Raw genomic sequence first — 23,804 nt, forward strand, 5'->3', positions numbered from 1 at the left:
CGTCTACTCGGCCACTGCCATTCAATCATAGCTGATCTATCTTTTTCTCCTAACCCCATTCACCTGCCTTCTCCCCATTACCCCATGATCACATTGAATGGCGGTGCTGGCTCGAAGGGCCGAATGGCCTCCTCCTGCACCTATTGTATATTGACACCCGTACTAATCAATGTAAGACCCGTACGAATCTTGAACGGTTTGATATCTACGACAGATTCTCAGATAGAGTTGATCTCATGTTCCTGTCATCTGGTGCAGCTAATATACTGGAGATAGACACGAAATGCTGGAGTAACTCAGAGGGACAGGCGGCATCTCTGGAGAGAAAGAATGGGCGATGTTTCGGGTCGAGACCCTTCTTCAGACTGAGCAGGCAGAGTAAACCAGTGAGTGGGTAATTGCTAAATAAAGAGGGTATGATTTCCGAAACCACTTCACGGGGCCCGAAAGGGTTAACTTTACTCCCACAGACACTGTCAGCTGACCGAGGGAGCGAGAGAGTGAAATGCACTAATCGGAGCGCAGCCGGAGTGGTGTTGGGACTATCTAAACGAGGTAAGGAAATAATTTGGGTTAACGGCGGAATATCACCCTCAGCCTTCCACCACTAGCTGCTGGGGAAATATAATTAGTCAGTGTCCCAGTAACTCGAAGTAACAGAGGCGTGTTGCGCGGCTATTGCAAGGTGTGTGGGGTTTGCAAGGCCGGGCTGGTGCTTAACGTTTTATTGCCGCGCTCTCTTGTGCGTTTTATTGCAAAATGTGGTTCTACTGGTGTTAATTGCAATCTTGCAACTCCCTCGATGGAAGTATTTGGGTTGAAGGTTACGAGCTGATAGTCGTGGACTGGGGTGAAACTGCAAACAGCTGGAAACTGACACCGGTCTGTTACTGTAGCCATTGAGCATTGATACATTGAGGATTGATACAGTCATACTTCCGGCCGTGGTTTGTACACATACCCTGTTCTCTGCCAACCTTGACAATCTCCTTCCCTCTTCCCTGGATCCGGTTCCACTCAGGAAATTTGAGGTGTAAATCAGGATGCCCCTCCCAGTGTAACGGGGAGAATACTGCGCCGTGGGAGGTGCTGCTTCAAGGCTGTACGTTGAACGAGGTAGCTCTCAGGAACTCTCCCAAGCCTCTATTGTAACGAGATCAGGGGAGTTCTTTACTGTTTTCAAACGAATATTTATACCTCATCGTATTCATCCGGTTGTTGATTCATGTTCCTGCGTCTGAGGTTGTTGCTGTGGGCTGTTTGATGATTGTATTTCCTACAACAGCGACAAAAAAATGGCACTTAATTGGTTTTAAACCCCCGAGGTTCAATAAAGTACAACAATAACGCAGTCTTATTAATTCCGTTTCACACTGTGTTTCTTGGGTGGGGCCTGTCAGCTTCCCGGGGCTTATCTGATTGTAGGGGCGCCGTTTACTGTTGTAAATTGTTAAATGTGCTTTTTATTTTTTTTCAAGTTTTCAAACGTTGTATGGCGACATGGCGTGTGATACAATGATGTCATTGCTTTTGCCTGGGCAATGTTGTCTCATCAAAGCTACCAGAAAGACACATTTTCCTTAATTGAACCGTAAAAGGTTAGCGTCAGCAAGGTTTGTAACTGTGGGAGGTATCTCACCAATCCTTCTAGTAGTCTGAAGAAGGGTCTCGGCCCAAAAACGTCACCCATTCCTTCTATCCAGAGATGCGGCCTAACCCGCTGAGTTACTCCAGCATTTTGTGTCCATCTTCGGTTTAAACTAGCATCTGCAGATCCTTCCTACAATTTGTCACACGGACAGGATTGCTTTTTCCTGACAACTGGCTAAGGGCAGTTGGTAGAATTGTTGCCACACAGTGCTAGAGACCCGGGCTAAATTCCAGCCTTGGGGTTCGATTTTGACCTCGGTTGCTGCCATTGTGGAGTTGGCATGTTCTCCCTGTGACCAGCATGGGTGTCCTCTGATTTTCTCCCACATCGCAAAGGTATGTAGGTTAATTGGCTTCAGTAAATTGCCCCCAGTGTGAAGGGAGCAGATGTGTGAGTGAGATAACATAGAATTAGTGTGAAAGGGTGATCGATGGCTAGCATAGACTCGGTGGGCCGAAGGGCCTGTTTCCATGCTGTATCTTAGGATCAATGAACTGGGCGCTCGGTTGATTATAACTACCTTGGGGAAACAGCCCACGTGATAAGTAAGGACATTTTGAAGTAATTTTATTGATGCTGTGGCACGTCAGCCTCTTAGGAGAGGAAACCCATTCATTCCAGAGTAATTTTTCAAACGTATTTCAAACAATATTTTAATGTAGATGACATCGTAAAATTTCACAAAGCCGAACTTGAGTTGAAGTTGGCATTGGTGGGTCACCTTGAGGCACTCTATACGTTCTAGGAGCAGAATTGGACCATTTGGCCCATCAAGTTTACTCCACCATTCAATCATGGCTGATTTATCTTTCCCTCTCAACCCCATTCTCCTGCCTTCTTCCTATAACCCCTGACTCCCTTACTAATCAGTCATTCACAATCCTATGGGAGTGCTAGCCAAGAATCTCTTGAATCTCTCCACCTTAAAAATATCAATTGACATGACTTCCACTGCTGTCTGTTGTCACTTCATTGTTGAGGAGGATCCAGAGTTATAAACCAGGGGCAATAAAGGCCTAATGACTAGCTTGGAGGAGGGAGCAAGAGACTGGACATTGCACAAGGCTAACGGAATCAAGGGATATGGGGGGGAAAAAGCAGGAAAGGGGTACTGATTTTGGATGATCAGCCATGATCATATTGAATAGTGTTGCTGTCTCGAAGGGCCGAATGGTCTACTCCTGCACCTATTTTCTATATTTCTAAATCCTTGTGTTTCAATCCTATGCTTGTAGGTAATACAGACCTTGGGGTGACATCCTTCTTCACAGAATGGCGGCCGCCACTGGCAATGTCCCCTCTTCCTGTGACTGCTTCGTTGCACTCCCACCGGCCACCGAAGGGAAAGAAGTGATTTTTGGGAAAAACTCGGACAGACCACGGGAGGAAGTCCAGGAAGTGGTCTACTTTCCTGCAGCTGAACATGCAAAGGACTCCAAGGTGGAGGTAAGAGACTGGACATTGCACTTGATTAGCTACATCAGCTACATCTGGCCAACGTCAGATTAGCTACTTCCAGGTATCGAGAGTCAAGAGTGTGTAAGAAGGAACTGCAGATGCTGGTTTAAACCGAAGATAGACACAAAAAGCTGGGGTAACTCAGCAGGACTGAGCATCTCTGGAGAGAAGGAATGGGTAACATTCTGTGTCTATCTTTGATTTAAACCAGCATCTGCAGTTCTTTCCTACACATTTTGACTCCGGTATTGTGGTTCTGGCAACATTTAGCCTTGTCACTGATCTCCCTGCCATACTCTGACTCATCTTTAACTGTTATCCCTTCAACAATGGAGATATTGTGCACAAGCTTAAAGCTTGGAGCTCTACAGCAGTGGGTATATAGAGAGAGTAGAGCAGGGGAGTGAGCATGCCACAGTGAAGTATATAAAGACTCTGGCAATCTTATTGATTCTAAACAAAAATAAATGATGGTTGCAGTCAGCAGGTAGATGCATTAGCATGTTGTAGTTTGCACCATGCATTTCTTCTTCACTTGTGGGCTTTTAGATAGGCACGTGGACATGCAGGGGATGGAGGCATGTGGATCATGTTTGCCATGGATATTATGAGCTAAAGGGTGTGTCCGGTGTTTAAGGTGAGGAGGGAGGGAGGGGGGGGGGGGGGTGGAGGTTTTAATAGGAACCTGAGGGGCAACTTATTTTCACACAAAATGTGGGGGTGTATGAAACAAGTAGACAAAGGGGGTAGATGAGGCAAGGACTCTCACACCATTTAAGAGCTTTGGACAAGTTCATGGCTAGGACAGGTTTAGAAGGATACTAGACCAAGTGCAGACCCGTTGGGTCTGTTTCCCCAACAGCGTTTTAACCACCCCCCAACCACACAGGTGGGTGGAGGGGGGGGGGTGAGAAGAGGGGAGAGGAGGAGGAGGAAACGGGACAGATTTGGGAGGGAAAGGAGAGCGGGGTAGGGGGTGAGAGAGGGGGATGGGGAGAGTGATGTGGGGGAGGTTGGGGAGGGAGGGGTGGAGGGAGGGAGGGGGAGAGGGGTTGGGGGAGAGAGGGGAAAGAGTGGGGAGGGAGAGTGGAGGGGGAAGGGGAGAGGTGCAAGAGTGGGGAGGGAGAAGGAGAGGGGTAGGGGGAGTGATGGAAGAGGGACAGAGGGGTAGGATGAAGGGGGCGGGTGGAGAGAGGGAAGGGGGTGGTGGAGAGAGGGATGGGTAGGAGAGCGGTGAGGAGAGAGAAACATAGAAACATAGAAATTAAGTGCAGGAGTAGGCCATTCGGCCCTTCGAGCCTGCAACACCATTCAATATGATCATGGCTAATCATCCAACTCAGTATCCTGTACCTGCCTTCTCTCCATACCCCCTGATCCCTTTAGCCACAAGGGCCACATCTAACTCCCTCTTAAATATAGCCAATGAACTGGCCTCAACTACCTTCTGTGGCAGAGAATTCCAGAGATTCACCACTCTCTGTGTGAAAAATGTTTTTCTCATCTCGGTCCTAAAGGATTTCCCCCTTGTCCTTAAACTGTGACCCCTTGTCCTGGACTTCCCCAACATCGGGAACAATCTTCCTGCATCAGACAAATGTAATTCAGGACTTTTCACTTCACAAGCAAAGTCAGAATGACGGTTAGTGAAGAATTCGAATATTCGCTGAGCGTTCAGATGCTGCGCGCGCTTCCTGCACCAAAGAGGGGGGAGAGCGTGTGTCGTCACACACAAGATCTTGTAGCGGAGAGCTCCGCTATAAGATCTTTGGTCACATACTAAGCACGCGCCTCCACAAACAGATGAGCGTCTTCTTGAATGGAGAGCGCGTGGCCGCCTCCACAAACAGTCACACACACTGAGGACCCGCCCCCACAAAAAATATTTTGTGAGGAAGGGGAGGAGGAGGGTGGAGAGGGAGAGGGGGAGGGGGGGGAGAAGAGGATGGGGGAGAGAGGTGAAGGGGGGGAGGGGGAGGGGTTGGAGCGGGCGTGCATGAGTCGAGAGAAGAGAAAAGGGCAGAGAGAGAGAGAGAGAGGCTGGTACAACATCAAAAAAGCTGGATAAACTCAGCGGGTGCAGCAGCACCTATGGACCGAAGGAAAAGGGCAACGTTTGTGGCCGAACCCCTTCTTCCGTGTTTCGGCCAAAAACGTTGACCATTCAATTCGCTCCATAGATGCTGCCGCACCCGCTGAGTTTATCCAGCTTTTTTTATGTCTACCTTCGATTTTCCAACATCTGTAGTTCCTTCTTAAAGACAGAGACTGTGCACGGTAAGGGAATGAGGAGGGAGAGGGGGAAGAGTGTGGAGGGAGGGGGAGAGTGTAATTGGAGGGGGAGAGGGGTGGGGGGAGAGAGAAGTGGAAGAGAGGGGAGGGAGGGGGAGAGGGGTAGCAGGAGTGGTGGAAGAGGGACAGAGGGGAAGGGGGCGGGGAGAGAGGGAAGGGGGTGGGGTAGAGAGGGAAGGGGTGGGGGAGAGAGGGATGGAAGAGGGGTGAGGAGAGGGGGAGGGGGAGGAGAGAAGGGGGAGAGAAGTGGAAGAGTGGGGAGGGAGGGAGGGGTAGCGGGAGTGGTGGAAGAGGGACGGGGGAGTGGTGGAAGAGGGACAGAGGGGTAGGGGGTGGGACAGGGAGGGGAAGAGAGAGGGGTGAGGGAGGGAGAGGGGTGGGGTAAGCGGGAAGGGGGGTGGGAGAGAGAGTGATGGGTGGGAGAGGGTGAGGAGAGGGAAACATAGAAATTAAGTGCAGGAGTAGGCTATTTGTCCCTTCGAGCCTGCACCACCATTCAATATGATCATGGCTGATCATCCAACTCAGTATCATGTACCTGCCTTCTCTCCATACCCCCTGATCCCTTTAGCCACAGAGGCCACATCTATCTCCCTCTTAAATACAGCCAATGAACAGGCCTCAACTACCTTCTGTGCCAGTGAATTCCAGAGATTCACCACTCTCTGTGTGTAAAAAGTTTTTCTCATCTCGGTCGTAAATGTTTTACCCCTTATCCTTAAACTGTGACCCCTTGTCCTGGACTTCCCCAACATCTGGAACAATTTTCCTGCATCCAGCCTGTCCAACCCCTTAAGAATTTTGTAAGTTTCTATAAGATACCCCCTCAATCTTCTAAAATCTTGCGAGTACAAATCGAGTCTGGGGCTGATTCTATGGGTGAGATGCCAGTTTTTAAAAAAATATTTGGGTGGGGGGGGGGGGAGGATTTGATTAAAAATGTGTTCATAAACACGACGAAATGTAATCAGGAGTTTCTATAAAATCCCCCCCCCCCCCAAATCTTCTAAAATCTAGCGAGTACAAGCCGAGTCTATCCAGTCTTTATTCATATGAAAGTCCTGACATCCCAGGAATCAGTCTGGTGAACCTTCTCTGTACTCCCTCTATGGCAACAATGTATTTGAGCATTGGGCATTGTGACATCACACGATGGAACGTTCACCATTGGCTGGGGCTCCTGCAAAGGCATATGTAAATGTATCCATTCCGATTGGACATATGTGAGCATCGGGCATTGTGACATCACACGATGGAACGTTCACCAGGGGCTGGGGCTGGTGCTGATTCTATGGGTGAGAAGCCAGTTTATTTTTGAAATATTGGGGGGGGGGGGGGGGGGGGGAAGGATTTGATTAAAAACGTGTACTTAAACACGACAAAATGTAATGAGGAGCGGATACTTAGAAAGAAAAGTGAAATCTCTACCGAAATGGAAAAGATGTCGGCGATTCTGCGTCTGGTTTCGGAGTTGCAGTGAATCAAAGGAAGAAATGCAGCCGGAAGCCGTACGTGTAAATGGATCCATTCCGATTGGACATCTGCGAGCATTGAGCATTGTGATTGGACATCTGCGAGCATTGGGCATTGTGACATCACACGATGGAAACGAATCAAAAGGCAGAAAGGCAGCCGGACGGACGGCAGGCGACAGGCACAGACTTTTGATAGATAGATAGATAGATAGATAGATAGATAGATAGATAGATAGATAGATAGATAGATAGATAGATAGATAGATAGATAGATAGATAGATAGATAGATAGATAGATAGATAGATAGATAGATAGATAGATAGATAGATAGATAGATAGATAGATAGATAGATAGATAGATAGATAGATAGATAGATAGATAGATAGATAGATAGATAGATAGATAGATAGATAGATAGATAGATAGATAGATAGATAGATAGATAGATAGATAGATAGATAGATAGATAGATAGATAGATAGATAGATAGATAGATAGATAGATAGATAGATAGATAGATAGATAGATAGATAGATAGATAGATAGATAGATAGATAGATAGATAGATAGATAGATAGATAGATAGATAGATAGATAGATAGATAGATAGATAGATAGATAGATAGATAGATAGATAGATAGATAGATAGATAGATAGATAGATAGATAGATAGATAGATAGATAGATAGATAGATAGATAGATAGATAGATAGATAGATAGATAGATAGATAGATAGATAGATAGATAGATAGATAGATAGATAGATAGATAGATAGATAGATAGATAGATAGATAGATCACAGGCTGGTGGGACTAGTTTAGATGGGGCAAGTTGGGCTGAAGGGCATGTTTCCACACTGTGTGACCATGACTCTGAAACCAAAGAATGGCTGTTTGTTTCAAAATCATGATTGAAATGCAGAAGCAGAGGTAGGTTAATGTTTCAGTAAGCATAATAGTGATGTAAGAGCAGTAGAAATACATGTATCCCTCTGTCACTCAGTAATGTATCCTGTATCTCAAATATTTCTGCCCGAGCTTGAGTTGCCTGCTGTCCAACAATCTATTGATATCGGCCTTGCTGATACTCGAGATGGATTTGAAGTGTCACAAAGACTTGTGACCTTTTTTTAGAGATACAGGCTCTTTGCCCTGGCGGTTCCGCGCCGATCAGTGATCCCCACAAACTAACACAATCCTACAAACACTAGGGATAATTTACTATTTTACCCAGCCAATTAACCTACAAACCTGCACATCTTTGAAGTGTGGGAGGAAACCGGAGCACTCGGAGAAAACTCACGGGGAGAGCGTACAAGCCCGGTGCAGATAGCACCCATAGTCAGGATTCTTTTGGTGAGGTAGCAACTCTACCACTGTGCCACCATGCCGCCCTTCTGTGCGAAAGAATATCTCTTCAGAAATAGCCAGTCCCTTATCCCAAGAGTATCCTATTTCTAGACTCACCAGCCAGAGAAAGAGGCAGCTTGGGAATATTCTCTGCCAATCCTGGCAGAATCTTATTGATAACATTCAAGCAGCAAGTCTTTCCACAGACATGCAAACGCCATTATACTTGGCAGTAGGACAGTCGGAACCATAAATGCTATCCGCAGTCTGCAAATTGAGAATTAACTAGTTTTTGCTCTTGAAATCTGGAATATGGTCTCAAGGTTTGGAAGAGCTTTGAGGGAAAGTATGTGAGAGTTAGGCAAGAGTATGAATTGGTTGTGTGTGTGTGGTTTGACAGGGCCACATAAAATATATTATAAATAACTTTAGGAGAAGTGCATTTTTGGAACAAGGCGGCGTTTGAATGGAAACAAATAGGGGCAAGAGGTTTGAGTCTAATGGCTTTTCAAGTAGCTTTCATAAAGTTGGCTGCAATTTTTATTTTATTTTAAATTTATTTATTTTTTATCATCTAATATCCAGATGTAGTTAATCTTTTTAGTTTGGAGGTAAGGCATGGAAACAGGCCCTTTGCCCCACCAACTCCAGGCTGGCCACCGATCAACCGTTTTACACTTGTTCTGTGGACGACATCGTCGGGAGCTCGCAGGTCACAGGTTGGTGCCTGTTTTCCGGAGCTCCCGCAGCAACAGCTGCGTCCGCTGGACTGGAGGGTGGCAGCTTCGACCACCCCGGGCCGCGGAGCTTGAACCGGCCCGTTCGCGGAGCTTGGTTGAGCCGTGGGACTGACTACCATCGCCCGGTGGGGTAACAAGATATCGCCTCAGCGCAGAGGGAGAATAAGGAGGGAAGAGACAGTAATTTAAGACTTTTGCCTCCATCACAGTGAGGGGGTGCCTGGTGAACTCACTGTGGTGGATGTTAATTTGTGTTTATTGTGTGTTTTGTTGTTTATGTATGGCTGCAGGCAACGACATTTCGTTCAGACCGAAAGGTCTGAATGACAAATAAAGGATCTAATCTAATCTATGTTAGCCCACTTTTGCCCCAACTCTCTAAACCAGGGGCAATTTGCAGAGGCCAATTAACTCGCGAACTCTCATGTCTATGGGATATGGGGGGGAAGACTGGAGTACCGAGAGGAAACCCAGGCGGTCACGGAGAGAACGTGCAAACCCCACACAGACAGTACCCAAGATCCAGATCAAACCTGGGTCTCTGGCACTTTGAGGCAGCAACTATACCAGCTGTGCCACTGTGACGCCCTATCTCTCCTCACCTCCTCTGAACAACAGCCTTGCAGATCAATGAGAGTCGATGTGATATGCGTTACCCCATTAATATTTCATGTTTATTTAGAATATTTCTTCCTGTTGGATTAATGGAGATGGATCCATTAAAGTACCACTTAAAATAATATGGAGCAATTTACAGTAATCTCATTAAACAATAATGTGCTGTCACTGTTAGTATTTTCAAGTTCTGATGTATATTAATGACTCAATAGAGATCTTAAGTTCAAAACTTTCTTTGTACCACTTTCAATTCCTGCACATCTTATTTTTTTGGCAATAGTTCACTGATGCTATTGCTGGTTAAGAATGCTTTTATAGTTTGTTCTGTGGCACTAATGCAGCTTTTCATCCTGCTATATGAAAGAATACACGTACTGGTTTTCAGTACTCTTAATTAGTGCCTTTTAATATCATAGATCGCTGCATTTTAAAAATTAATAGCACTTGAAAAATGTCCAATTTCAGACATTTTCAACATCAAGGGCAGGTAGTCTTGCTTTGAGGTGAATTACAGTCATAGAGTGATACAGGATGGAAACAGGCCCTTTGGCCTAACTTGCCCACACAACATGCCCCAGCTACACTCGTCCCACATGCCCTCATTTGACCCATATCCCTCCAAACCTGTCCGATCCATGTACCTGTTCCTTAAACATTGGGATAGTCCCAGCCTCATCTACATCCTCTGGCAGCACGTTTCATACCCCCACCGCCCTTTGTGTGGAGAAAGTCACCCCTCAGATTCCTATTGAATCTTTCCCCTTCACCTTAAACCTATGTCCTCTGGTCCTCGATTCACCCACTCTGGGCAAGAGACTCTGTGGAGGTGCAAGTAGAATTTCAATTCCGGCACAGATTTGGGTTTCTCCTGATTCGGGGGCAGTCTCTTCCCAAGTGTTATCAGACATCTGAACCATCCTACCACCAACTAGAGAGTGGTCCTGTCCACTCATCTACCTCATTGGAGACCCTTGGATTATCTTCAATTGGACTTTTCTGGACTTTATCTTGCACTAAACGTTATTCCCTTCATCCTGTATCTGTGGACTGCTCGATTGTAATCATATAACCATATAACAATTACAGCATGGAAACAGGCCATCTCGGCCCTTCAAGTCTGTGCCGAACCCTTATTTTCCCCTAGTCCCATTTACCTGCACTCAGACCATAACCCTCTATTCCTTTCCCGTCCATATACCTATCCAATTTATTTTTAAATGATAAAATTGAACCTGCCTCCACCACTTCCACTGGAAGCTCATTCCACACAGCTACCATTATCTGAGTAAAGAAGTTCCCCCTCATGTTACCCCTAAACTTCTGTCCCTTAATTCTCGTCATGTCCCCTTGTTTGAATCTTCCCTACTCTCAATGGGAAAAGCTTATCCACGTCAACTCTGTCTATCCCTCTCATCATTTTAAAGACCTCTATCAAGTCCCTCCTTAACCTTCTGCGCTCCAAAGAATAAAGACCCTTATTATGTATAGTCTTTCTACTGACCAGATAGCACACAATAATAAAGCCTTTTCACTGTACCTCTAATTTTATGGCCCATGGCACTAATTATTTCACTGATTATTTTTTAACACTGCCACAAACTTTGCTGTTAAATACCTTCATTGGAAATAACTTGTATCTATCATGGATCAATGTGGTCACTAAAATGGCAGAGGCTGGAATCTTGAATAAAAGAGAGTCTTTGACACAATCTAAAGAAGGTTCTCAATCTGAAAGGTAACCTATCCATTTTGGTCAGTAGATTACCTTGTTGCAATCCATGTGTTGTATTTGAAGATGGACACAAAGCTGGAGTAACTCAGCGGGACAGGCAGCATCTCAGAAGAGAAGGAATGGATGATGTTTTGGGTCGAGACCAGGCCAGTCTGAAGCAGGGTCTCCACCCGAAACATCACCCATTCCTTCCCTCCAGAGACGCTGCCTGTCCCGCTGAGTTACTCCAGCTTTTTGTGTCTATCTTCGGTTTAAACCAGCAACTGCAGTTCCTTCCGACACATGCGTTGCATTTCTTCACTTGCATGCCCACTGTGCAAAAGGCAAAGAATCGTCCATGCTTGCTTCAGCGTTATGTTCCCTTGTTATTTTATTGAACAGTGCACATACATTGAAATCGATCAGGTGGAGAAGACGCACGCAGTGATTCTCAGCCGCCCAGCCTGGCTATGGGGAGCAGAGATGGGCGCCAACAAGCATGGCGTCTGTATAGGCAATGAGGCCGTGTGGACGATAGAACCTCTAGCAGAGAAGGAAGCACTGCTTGGAATGGACCTTGTCAGGTAAAGGCTCCTGTTCTAGTTTGTATTGCATGGTATGAAGTCCCTTGCATTTAAATATTGAATTACAATACGATTCAATTTATCTGGTAAGAAAATAATTTTATTTGTAATTTTTACTCTTTTCACAACCTGGGCCAGCATTAATTTGCCCTTTAGATGCGCTCATCAGCTTCTGCCTTCAATCTTCCTCGTGCGCAAAGGGAGTTTGAGGATTTGGACAGGGTGATACATTTCAAGTTAGGATGGTGGGCAACTATGGGAACTTGAGAGTGATTAGTTTATTTTAGAGATACATTGTGTACTTTACCTGACCAGGTCCATCCGATTCCATGGCGACCAACTATCACAGACATCAGTTCTATCCTGCACACTAGGGACAATTTGCAGAAGCTGCAAGCCTGTCAGAAAAAACTGCAGATTCTGGTTTAAACCAAAGATAGACACGGAATGCTGGATTAATTCAGCGGGACAGGCAGCATCTCTGGAGAGAAGGAATGGATGACTTTCGGATCCTGAATGTCTTTGGAAAGTGGGAGGAAACCAGAGCACGTGGAGAGAACCCATGCAGTCACGACGGCCTGTTGTCAGGGCAGTGTTGCAGGGTCGGCCTGGCTAAGCGTAGCCATAGCAACCTCATGGTCCAGCAGAGCCCCGGGCTGTTGCAGGGCCTCCATCTTTGTAATGTGCCTGTGGTTATATATGGCCACAATGGAATGTGGAGAGAAAGTTCTTTTTTGGGAAGTACATTAGCAAACCAGCTGATTTGAGTTCAATGTTTCTTGGCCATGAATGAGCATTTTAATTGTATATAATTTCACAGCTCATCATAATGGTATATGAACTCGTTGTTAGACTTCTAATCCACCAATACCTAAATATCAGCCAATGTAAAACTACTCTTCCTGTTACTTGTCTGTAAATAATTTGAAGTTGGTTAACACCTGTGTTTAAAAATAAATGAAAGAACATGCTTCAAGCTTGTGAAAAAATCTAATTTGAACCAAGTCTTTATAAGAACGTGTTAAAAAGCATTTACTTGCCAACAATAAAAGCTTTAACAAGCTCTTATAAAGACTTAAGATAGACACCAAAAGCTGGAATAACTCAGTGGATCAGACAGCATCTTTGGAGAAAAGCAATAGTTGTTGTTTCAGGTCGAGACCTTTCTCGGAGTTTGGATGAGGGTCATGACCCGAAACGTCACCGATTCCTTTTCTCCAGAGATGCTGTCTGACCTGCTGAGTTACTCCAGCCTTTTGTGTCCAGCATTGCCAGTTCCTTCCTACACATTCTGTCTTATGAAGACTTGTTCAGAACTGAAAGTGTGCACCTACAGGTGGAACCAAGGAACTGTAGGCACGACCCGAAAAGTACTTATGCATAGGTACACAAAAATGCTGGAGAAACTCAGCGGGTGCAGCAGCATCTATGGAGCGAAGGAAATGGGCAAAGTTTCGGGCCGAAACCCTTCTTCAGACACATGATGAAGGGTTTCGGTCCGAAACGTTGCCTATTTCCTTCGCTCCAGCATTTTTGTGTACCTTTGATTTTCCAGCATCTGTAGTTCCTTCTTAAACTCTTAAGTACTTATCCATGTTCTCCAGACATACTGCCTGACCCGTTGAGTTACGCCAGCACGTTGTGTCCTTTAGTGCTCCTTGCATGATCAGTGCTAGACAAATCATGGTTGAAATCAAATCACAGTGACATTATGTGGAGCACAATGCATTGATGTTTATCTGGGACTTTATAAAGAGTATGACATATAGAATTCTCCCCAAAGCAACCACTTCGATGGTCCGAAGCGCCTGTTTCCGTGCCGTATCTCTGAACATAACAGGGTGGTGCAGCGGTAGATTTGCTGACCTACAGCGTCGGAGACCATGGTTCGATCCTGACTATGGATGCTATCTGTACGGAGTTTGTACATTCTCCCTGTGACCTGCGTGGGTTTTCTCCAGCAACTCTGCTTTCCTCCCACTCTTCAAAGACGTACAAGTTTGTAGGCTAAATTACTTTGGTTAAATTGTCCTTGGTGTGTGTGTGATAGTGTGCGGAGATCGCTGGTCGGCGTGGATTTGGTGGGCCGAAGGGCCTGTTTCTGTGCTGTATTGCTAAGCTAAACTATTTTCCTTTTGTGAATGGTATAGATTGTACCCTGTATCTCTCTTGAATTCCTATTCCTCATTCTTCTACTAGGCTTGGGCTGGAGAGAGGTTCCACTGCCAAGCAAGCACTGGACGTCATTACTTCCCTGGTGGAGCTCCATGGCCAGGGAGGGAACTGCAAGGAGTCCCAGGAAGCATTCAGCTACTACAATACGTTTCTAATCGTGGACCGAGGGGAGGCCTGGGTACTGGAGACATCTGGGAGATACTGGGCCGCTCAGCAAATTACAGGTTAATTATTCATAGTCATGGAGTGATACAGTATAATAATAATAATAATACATTTTATTTATGGGCGCCTTTCCAGAGTCTCAAGGACACCTTACAAAAATTTAGCAGGTAGAGGAAAAACATGTAAGGGGAATGAAATAAATAGTAGAGACATGACTAGTACACAAAGTAAAGGCAGAATTCAATACAAAACACAATATGAGGCAATTAATGCACATATGAAAAGGGAGGGGGACGTGGGGCTAAGGATAGGCAGAGGTGAAGAGATGGGTCTTGAGGCGGGACTGGAAGATGGTGAGGGACACGGAATTGCGGATCAGTTGGGGGAGGGAGTTCCAGAGCCTGGGAGCTGCCCTGGAGAAGGCTCTGTCCCCAAAACTGCGGAGGTTGGACTTGTGGATGGAGAGGAGACTGGCTGATGTGGATCTGAGGGACCGTGAGGGTTGGTAGGGGGAGAGGAGGTCAGTGAGATATGGGGAGTATGGAAACAGGCCCTTCAGCCCAACTAGCCCACACCGGCCAACATGTCCCAGGTACACTAGTCCCACCTGCCAGCATTTGGTCCATATCCTTCCAAACCTGTACTATCCATGTGGTGCATTTAAGAAAGAAGTTTAAAATCAATTTAATAAATCCACAGGTTCATAGTCATTCGGTTAATAAATCGGGCCATTTGGCCCAACAAGGCCACATCAACCATCCACGTGCACCAATCCTACTAATTCTGTGTTACTTAGAAACAAATTCTGAAGCGTGTTCACCTAAGCCTCTATCGGGTTTAGAAATGTCTTGAAATTGCTTCTTGCTGGGGTTACTTGAAGCTGCAATCTGACGGAACGGATTGTTTCTGTGTGTGAAGGCAATGTGGTAAAATTCGTCCCACATTGTTAAAACGTCATGTTGCGTAGTTGGGTTTACAAAATCAAGATGCTGGTGTCTTGGTGTAACCTGTTCAAAGTGTAGTTATTGAACACTACTGGGGCAGTTTCTTCCCAGCAGTTATCAGGCAACTGAACCGTCCTATCACCAACTAGAGAGTGGTCCTAACCTACCCTCTACCTCATTGAAGACCATACTATCTTTAATCGGATTTACTGGACTTTATCTTGCACTAAACGTTATTCCTTTATCCTATATCTGTGGACGGCTTTATTGTAATCATACCTGGTCTTTTTGCTGACTGGATAGCACACAATAAAAGCTTTTCATTGTACTTTGGTACATGTGACAATAATAACCTGTTCAACATGTAGCTAATGGATACCAGGAGATTTTCTGATATTGGCTCTTCCTCTGAGGTTGCCAATTTTATAACTGTGATCCTGCAGTATTTCACCAGGAACATCATTCGTCTCTTAATGTGTAAGAAAGAACTGCTGATCCTGGTTTAAATCTTTTAATTATTATTTGTGCACCATTCACAACTTGCAATATTGGGAAGCGATGATGAGTACAGGCAAATGCTCATCCAAATTCTGTTCTTTATTTCCCATCCACTGGAATCTTAAAAATGCATAATGGCTGCAGGAAGATTAAGTTCCAGTTTGAAACAAAACTAACACTCGCTCCAAAGTGCATTAAGTGCCCTACTTTGTACCTTTAGTTTCGAGACACAGCATGGAAATGGACCCTTCGACCCACCAAGTCCATGCCAACCATTGATCACCCATTCACAATAGTTCTATGTATTCCACTTTCTCATCTCTTCTCAACACACTTGGAGCAATTTACACAGGCCAATTAAGATACAAACCCACACATCTTTGGGATGTGGGAGGAAATTGGAGCACCCGTAAGAAATCCACATGGTCACAGGGAGATCATGCAAACTCCACGCAGACAGCACCCGTAGAAAAGCTACATGGTGACAGGGAGAACGTGCAAACTCCACATAGACAGCACCCGATGTCAATATCCAACCACACCCGATCTTTATTGAATTATTTGATCTTGCCCTGAGGTACAGTAGACTTGGTGTTAACATGCATTGATATAGAGGAGGAATGCTCAACCCACATGTATTGATTAGGTAGGCATCCATGTGTTCATGAGCAAGTAATTTAGCATATGACTAAAGCCAAAATTATGCCTGTTAATTAAACAGAAAAGGCAGAAATTCTTGCCAGGTCAGGCGGCCTCTGTGGAAAGTGAAACACTTGACATTTCAGATGGACATTTCACTCCTTTTCCACAGATGCTGCCTGACTTGCTGAGTGTTCCCTGCATTTTCTGTTTTTATTTTAGATTTCTAGCTTCGGCATTGTGGCCTTATATTAAATGACATGCTCTCTGAAACTGCTGAGGGATTAGCCGTTTGAACTAGGCGTGACTGATGAGACGATTAAGCCAAGATTGATTTATTGTCCTCCTTGGTCTACGCGATCTCCCTCGCGCTCAGGCTGCCTTGGACAACGCAATTTCCTGGTTTCTAAACATGTTAACTTCCCTTCCCATTCCCATTCCCATATTGCCCTTTCTGTCCTGGGGCCTCCTCCATAGTTAAAGTGAGGCCACGCGCTAATTGGAGGAATAGTAACTCGTATTTTGCTTGGGTGGCTTGCAACCCAGCAGTGTGCCTAATATCCTAGTATCCCTTCATTGTTATCACCTCTTCCCCAGCCAACAATGGGCCATTATAGGCTCCACCCTTCCTTGCCCATAAGTTGGCAGCCTTGCTTTGTTCTGGCCTTTTCTTACCTCCAGTCACCCTCTCTCCACAACCCCCCCCCCCCCCCCCCCCCCCGCATTAATTCTGAAGAAGGATGCAGGCCTGAAACGTCACCCATCCTTTTTCTCCAACTATGCTGCCTGACCCGTTGAATGACTCCAGCACTTTGCGTCTATCTTCAGTATTACAACCTGCGCATTCTCCCAAGAGTGTCTTCCTCGGAAATGAGGAGGCCTTTAGTTCTTTAGTCGGAGTGTGGTGAATCTGTGGAATTCATTGCCACAGAAGGCTGTGGAGGCCCAGTCGGTGGATACTTTAGTATGGGTGTCGGGGGTTATGGGGAGAAGGCAGGAGAAGGGGGGTTAGGAGCGAGAGATGATTGAATGGTGGAGTAGACTTGATGGGCCGAAAGGCCTAATTCTGCCCCTGTCACTTATGAGGAGAGCGCGTACCCAGTGCCTTTTATGCTCCTGTGCTCTTTATACTCTACAGAAGGTGCCAAAAACATCTCCAATCAGCTGACCATCACCACGGAAATCAACGCGGAGCATCCCGACCTTCGGAATTATGCCCAGGGTCAGGGATGGTGGGACGGCGAGAGGGAGTTCAACTTCTCCCAGGTTTTCTCTCTGGCCAACCCGCCAGCGAGGATGGAGGCGGCAAAGGCTCGTTACTCTGGAGGCTGCGAGCTGCTTCACAAGCAAGAAGGTGAATAAAGCCCAAGCGCCCAAAAGGTAGCTCACTATTGCATGTGGGAGTCTTCAGGAATGTGAGGTAAAGCTCAATTTACGCTGGTTGAATGCAGACGTATTTATTTGCTCTCCCAATCTTTGCGCACACCGAACGGCGTGGTTGGTAAAGTTGGGAGATGGAGATGAAGAACTCTTTGAGAGTCTCTGCGAGCATTGTGCATCTAGGACACAGGGCAGAGATGGTAGAGGGTACGGTATCAATGACGTGACCTATTACAGTCAGGGTCAAACAGCGTGGGAACACACAGCCAAATTCAGAGGCATTTCTGATCGTGGTCATTGAAATAATATTCTTTATTCCGTGCTTCTGGATATTCATTCAATAGAAACATGCGGCGTGAAGCTGGAGGCCATGTAGTCATAGTGATACAGCGTGGAAACAGGCCCTTTGGCCCAACTTGCCCACACTGACCAACATGCCCCATCTACACGAGTCCCACCTGCCTGTGTTTGGCCTGTATCCCTGTAAACCTGCCCTATCCATGTGCCTGTCCAAATGTTTCTTGAACGTTGCGATACTACCTGCCTCAACTACCTCCTCCGGCAGCTAGTTCCATACACCCACCCCCCTCTGTGTGGGAAAAGTTACCCCTTGGATTCCTATTAAATCTTTCCCCCCTCACCTTAAACCTATGTCCTCTGGATCTTGATTCCCCTACTCTGGACCTGAGATTCTGTGCATCTACCGATCAATTCCTCTGATGATTATGTACACAAGTCTATCAACGGGTCACTCCTATCAATAAGTGTCCGTTAAACCCTAGACGTGATGCAATGATAATGTGATTTGCTGCGTGTCTACGGGAGACTAAAGGTGATTTGTGTTTTGGGTCATTGTAGGTAGCATTAATGCAGAGACTATCATGGACATCCTACGCAATAAGGAGACTGGGATCTGCATGGACTCTGGAGCATTCTGTACCACGGGCAGCATGGTGTCCATCCTGCCCCAAGACGATGACTTGCCTTGCGTGCATTTCTTTACAGCAACCCCTGACCCATCAAGGTCAGTAGGCCAGTGTTGGTGAACGCACTCTGCAACAGGTTTTCTTTACTTGTGCATATAGTATGCTTTTATGTGTAGGAAGTAACTGCAGATGCTGGTTTATAACAGAAGATGGACACAAAATGCTGGAGTAACTTAGCAGGTCAGGCAGCATCCCTGGGGGGGGGGGGGGGGGAAAGGAATAGGTGACGTTTTGGGTTGGAACCCTTCTTCGGACTCGTATTCTTCAGTGGACTTGTATAGTGAGCGGCGCAGCTGATAAAGTTGCTGAGTCTCAGCGCCAGAGACTCGGGTTCGATTCTGACTCGGGTGCCGTCCATGTGCAGTTTTCGCATCTCGCTGTGACCGCGTGGATTTCCTCCGGGTGCTCCTGTCACCTCATCCCACATCCCAAAGACGTGCGGGTTGGTACGTTGATTGTCCTCTAAATTGTCCCGAATGTCTATGGAGTGAATGAGGGAGTGGGATGACATAGATTGGTTTGACTGGGTGATCAATGGTCAGTGTGGGCGATGTGGCCTGTTCCCATGTGTATCTTTTAATCAATCAACCTTGTCTGTGCAAAAATTAGCACCAGTGCATTAAAGTGTAGCCTCGAAGGATCCAGGCATCTGACAGATATCTTACTTTTTACTAGAGCAAGGGTTTCCAACCTGGGATATGTTTCGCCTACTCATGGGGTTAATTTGTTGATTCTGAATTTGTTCATATTTTTTCTCATTGACTGACTGTGTTTGGTTCTGGTACCTATGTTCATCATTAGTTGTCCATAAATAAGTGAAATAACATTGTTATGTGCTATAAATGTTGCCTGGGGTAAACGGGACAAAAAAGGTTGGGAACCCCTGTATCAGAGGTTAGACCTCTAGCAACTTTGCTTGAAAGTGAAAATGGATCAAAAATGAGTAAAAGCTAAGTGAACAGAAATGTAACACTGATCTCATTTAGTGGGTTGCATAATGGATTAATAATGTTTGAACTGACCTGATTATCTTGAAAGATTATGCTGAAGAGGCACAAAGTTTAAAAAAAAAATTTTAAATAAAAAATTTAAAAAAAAGTTTTGCAAACCGTTGTTCTTGTATATGAGGGAGTGGGAGCACAGGGAAGATGTTATGCTTATTTAGTACTATCATCAGTGATCTTGCTCTTTCCCCTTTGCATTGTGTCGTTTTATATATAAGAGACTCTCCCTTGATTAAGCCACCAGCATAATCAAGGATGAATCTCACCCCCAGTCACTCCCTCTTCTCCCCTCTCCCATCAGGCAAGAGGTACAGAAGTGCAAAAACATGAAAATATCTCCAGATTCAGGGACAGTTTTCAGGCAACTGAACCAACTAGAGAGCGGTCCTGACCTCCCATTTAACTAATTGGAGATCCTCGGACTATCTTTCATTGGACTTTACTAGACTTCATCTTGCACTAAACGTTATTCCCTTTGTCTTGTATCTGTACACTGTGGACGGCTTGGTTGTAATCATGTATAGTCTCTCCACTGACTGGGTAGCATGCAATAAAAGTTTTTCACTGTACTTTGGTACACGTGTCAATTAACTAAACTAAATAAACTTTTTCTGACTAGATCTGTCTTCAAGCCCTTTATCTTCATTGATGATGTGACACCCGTTCCTATGGTGATTTCTCCGTATTATGGGGATGAGGATCCTGTCCGGAAGCATCCTCGGTTCCAGAGCAGTCGGGATCGTCGGCATGAGTTGTACAAGGCACATCAGCATGCCAAAGCCACCATGGAGAGTGGGCAGGTACCGTTGCTTTTAATTCAATGATACTTTATTGTCTCGTGTACCTCGGTAGAATGGAATGCTTTGTTTTGCATCCAACATACCGAAGATAGACACAAAACGCTGGAGTAACTCAGCGGGTCAGACAGCATCCCTGGAGAAAAGGAATGGGTGATGGTTATGAATAGTCAAGATGTCAAGTCTTCAGGTCGGGTCAGTTCGGGGGGAGATCCCACCCCCCGCCACGGGTACCATGTAATCCCGTGCTACCTGCTCCACGGTCGGATAGTCGGCGACTAAACTGTCTCCCCCACCTGGTTTGCCAGGTGAGGAGGGGGCTGTGGCACCGTGCCAAATCTTAAATTCATTAAGATGTTACAAAGTGTTATTCATTATAACCATATACCAATTACAGCACGGAAACAGGCCATCTCGGCATTTCTAGTCCGTGCCGAACACTTATTCTCCCCTAGTCCCATCTACCTGCAATCAGACCATAACCCTCCATTCCTATCCCGTCCATATACCTATCCAATTTATTTTTAAATGATAAAATCGAACCTGCCTCCACCACTTCCACTGGAAGCTCATTCCACACAGCTACCACTCTCTGAGTAAAGAACTCCCCCCTCATGTTACCCCTAAACTTCTGCCCCTTAATTCTCAAATCATGTCCTCTTGTTTGAATCTTCCCTACTCTCAATTTAAGATGTTTCAATGTTTTTGGCACCTCCCTTAATTTTCAAGGGAGCATTGGAACTGTGAGATTCATGGTAGCACGAGTCTGATGTTGAACCATCAGGAAAACTATTCTGCACTCTGGTAATTTTCTCATTGCACGACTTGTTGTATCTGCGTACAGCCTAGTTGTACTTGTGTAGAGTACGATGTGATTCTAATTGGATAATAATTCACGAACAAATGCTTTTCACTGTACCTCTGTTCATGAGGCAATAATAAACCAAACCAAAGAAATCCTGTGGTGTAGAGTTGGAGGGAGAGCGAGGGAGCACTGGAGTAAGAAGATTGCAGAGCCATTCATTTGACTCTGCTGACTAATGCTGTTATAACATTATAATGCTGGCTTCTTCCCTTTCAGGAGCAGGGTGAGAAGTTACACCAGACTATGCAGAGCCTTGAGAGGCAGGGACTGCAAGCTATCAAGAGCATGTTGACCAGTGGAGGGTCCTTTGACCCAGAAGAGATGGCAGATTTGTTCTTCGACTGTGTTGACACGGAGATCAAGTTTTATAAATAGACCACCCCCCCCCCTTCTGAGGTGTCACTTCGCAACTCCTACCGTAGGTACTTTTATACTCTTGGTTTCAATCTTAAAATCTATCTCTTGCTCAGAGTCAGCACTGGGACTATCACTCAGCGATTGGAAAACCTCTTCTGTTTGCCCCTCATAATGGTTTTTTTCTAATATTGATTTTCAGATATTGATAACTGCCAGACTGGTGACCTGCAGAAGCAAAGGGAATGGGTGCCTTCCTTGGAGCCATTAGTGTCTGTAGATCACGCATGTGCACACACACACACACACACACACACACACAGTCACCTGCCCAATGAATTCACTGTTGTATTGATTGTTATCTGAGCCAATATTGCCATTTGCTGCTGCTATTCTTAAGAGATTGCCTGTGAACCGACTGGTGGCCAACCTGTCTGAAGTATTCAACGGTGAGCTAACTTATGTAGAGTTGATTTAATTTCTCCTACCCCTTCAGTTTTACCTGTTTCAATGTCCTTCTGATGTCCCATTACTGGGAATGATTCGACGTACAGTTAAGTGATAAAATTATGTAGCATTTACTTTATTTCCAGTTTAAAGGCACCTTGTATCATGGAGAAAATCATGTACATTTTCAGAATTAATTAAAAGGAAAGCATAATCTACTAAATTGCTGCATAATCCTGTTTATTTTAAAAAGATATATTTACTGGCGTCTCTCTGTCTGTGGTCTGAGGGATGAAATTTCTAGTACATTTATATTTTACCTTGTAATTAAAGACCGCCACCAAGAAGAAAAAAAAATTTCCATGACTTCAGAGATGCATTTGTAGCTAGAGTTTGGTGAGAAACACCAGGTAGTTTGAACTCTCTTACAGAGAGTCTGTCCGAGTGGGCAGTGATGGGTGGTGGGTAGGCTTGGAGATTTTTGGGGAGAGTTTTCCCCACTGCAGAGGCAGGAGAAAACGATTTGCCAATCATTCCCAAGTTTTGTCCCATCGCTACTTCCCATCATGATGACATAGTGTTAACATTGGAGGTTTTGGAGCATCCAGGGTGGCGCGGAGGAGCTGCTTTCTCACAGCGCCAGAGACCCAGGTTTGATCCTGATCTCCAGTACTGTCATTGTGGAATTTGTACCTTCTCCCAGTGGCTGCATGGGTTTTATCCGGGTGCTGTAGTTTCCACATTCCAAAGACATGCGGATTTATAGGTAGACCAAAATGCTAGATTAACTCAGCGGGACAGGCAGCATCTCTGGGGAGAAGGAATGGGCGACGTTTCGGGTCGAGACCCTTCTTCAGACCTCTCTCCGGTGGGTTTATAGGTTAATTGGCTTCGGTAAATTGTCCTTCATATGTAGGACATAGAACTGGTGAACAGGTGATCGATGGTCAGCGTGGACTCAGTGGACCGAAGGGCCTGTTTCCATGCTGGATCATTAAACCAAACTGATTATCTTGATGCTTGAAAGTTTATAATATCAACACAGAATATTAAATTTATTGATCCTCAAATTGAAAACTGTGATGCAGAAACAATACTTGAAATGATTTTCATGGAATTTTAGTTTGTTGTGCTCTTTAAAATTAAATGATGTTGTATTTTCTTGCTTCCACCCTTCATTGCACTTTCTCATCCAATCTGGTTTTATACGTCTAATGTATGAGCAACCCATATGAAGAATATAATTTCATCTTTCCTTCATGAATGTATCAACTTTCATCTGCTATCTGAGCTTTTTAGCGCAGTGGGTTTATACTAGACTGATATGGTTTGAATTGCAAGTTAATACACAGACTAAACGGGTAGCAAATCTCCAAATGTCTGCTTCAAACTAATGTTTGAGCCAATGATTTCAAGGGATAGCAGTATGGACCAGATGTGGGTACATGTTCAGTTTAGGTACATGTTCAGGTTCTTCTGTAGTATTCAATATTGTGAGCAATTCTGGTGAATACACTTCCATTTATGCCTTTCTGAATGTGAAATAAAGAAATGTGTGATCTAATACTCTGCCAAGTTGGTGAATTTGTGGTGTGCACTTTTGTAGATTAGGGAATTGAGTTAGAAATGTGTTCAGAGATCAGCAGTAGAGCAAGGCGATTCGGCTG

General features: G+C 45.2%; 1 protein-coding gene across 5 annotated transcripts; it reads left to right on the forward strand.

Annotated features, from left to right (window-relative positions):
- Positions 1-449: 449 nt before the first annotated feature.
- On the forward strand, positions 450-22,483 carry scrn2 (secernin 2). 5 transcript variants are annotated; one of them, XR_004414309.1, is made up of 10 exons: positions 450-555; positions 2,887-3,097; positions 11,702-11,883; positions 14,083-14,282; positions 17,443-17,658; positions 18,543-18,708; positions 20,294-20,474; positions 21,553-21,758; positions 21,893-22,316; positions 22,391-22,483. XR_004414309.1 is itself a non-coding variant. In XM_033035012.1 (9 exons), the coding sequence occupies exons 2-8, from the start codon at positions 2,924-2,926 to the stop codon at positions 21,709-21,711; spliced, it is 1,278 nt and encodes a 425-aa protein (XP_032890903.1). In that variant the 5' UTR covers positions 450-555; positions 2,887-2,923; the 3' UTR covers positions 21,712-21,758; positions 21,893-22,483. The 5 variants fall into 5 exon arrangements, 2 of the variants coding, with proteins under 2 accessions (XP_032890903.1, XP_032890902.1); XR_004414307.1 differs by having other exon boundaries at positions 21,553-21,754; XR_004414308.1 differs by lacking the exon at positions 450-555 and adding an exon at positions 970-1,161 and having other exon boundaries at positions 21,553-21,754.
- The last annotated feature ends 1,321 nt before the right edge of the window (positions 22,484-23,804 follow it).

Source organism: Amblyraja radiata, chromosome 16 (genome assembly GCF_010909765.2).
Source record: "Amblyraja radiata isolate CabotCenter1 chromosome 16, sAmbRad1.1.pri, whole genome shotgun sequence".
In the NCBI taxonomy this organism is placed as follows: domain Eukaryota; kingdom Metazoa; phylum Chordata; class Chondrichthyes; order Rajiformes; family Rajidae; genus Amblyraja; species Amblyraja radiata.

Coding starts and splice junctions, on each gene's coding strand:
- scrn2 (XM_033035012.1), top strand. CDS start 2,924: ATGGCGGCCGCCACTGGCAATGTCCCCTCTTCCTGTGACTGCTTCGTT. Junction 3,098..11,701: donor CAAAGGACTCCAAGGTGGAG/GTAAGAGACTGG, acceptor TTTATTGAACAG/TGCACATACATTGAAATCGA. Junction 20,475..21,552: donor CCACCATGGAGAGTGGGCAG/GTACCGTTGCTT, acceptor CTTCCCTTTCAG/GAGCAGGGTGAGAAGTTACA.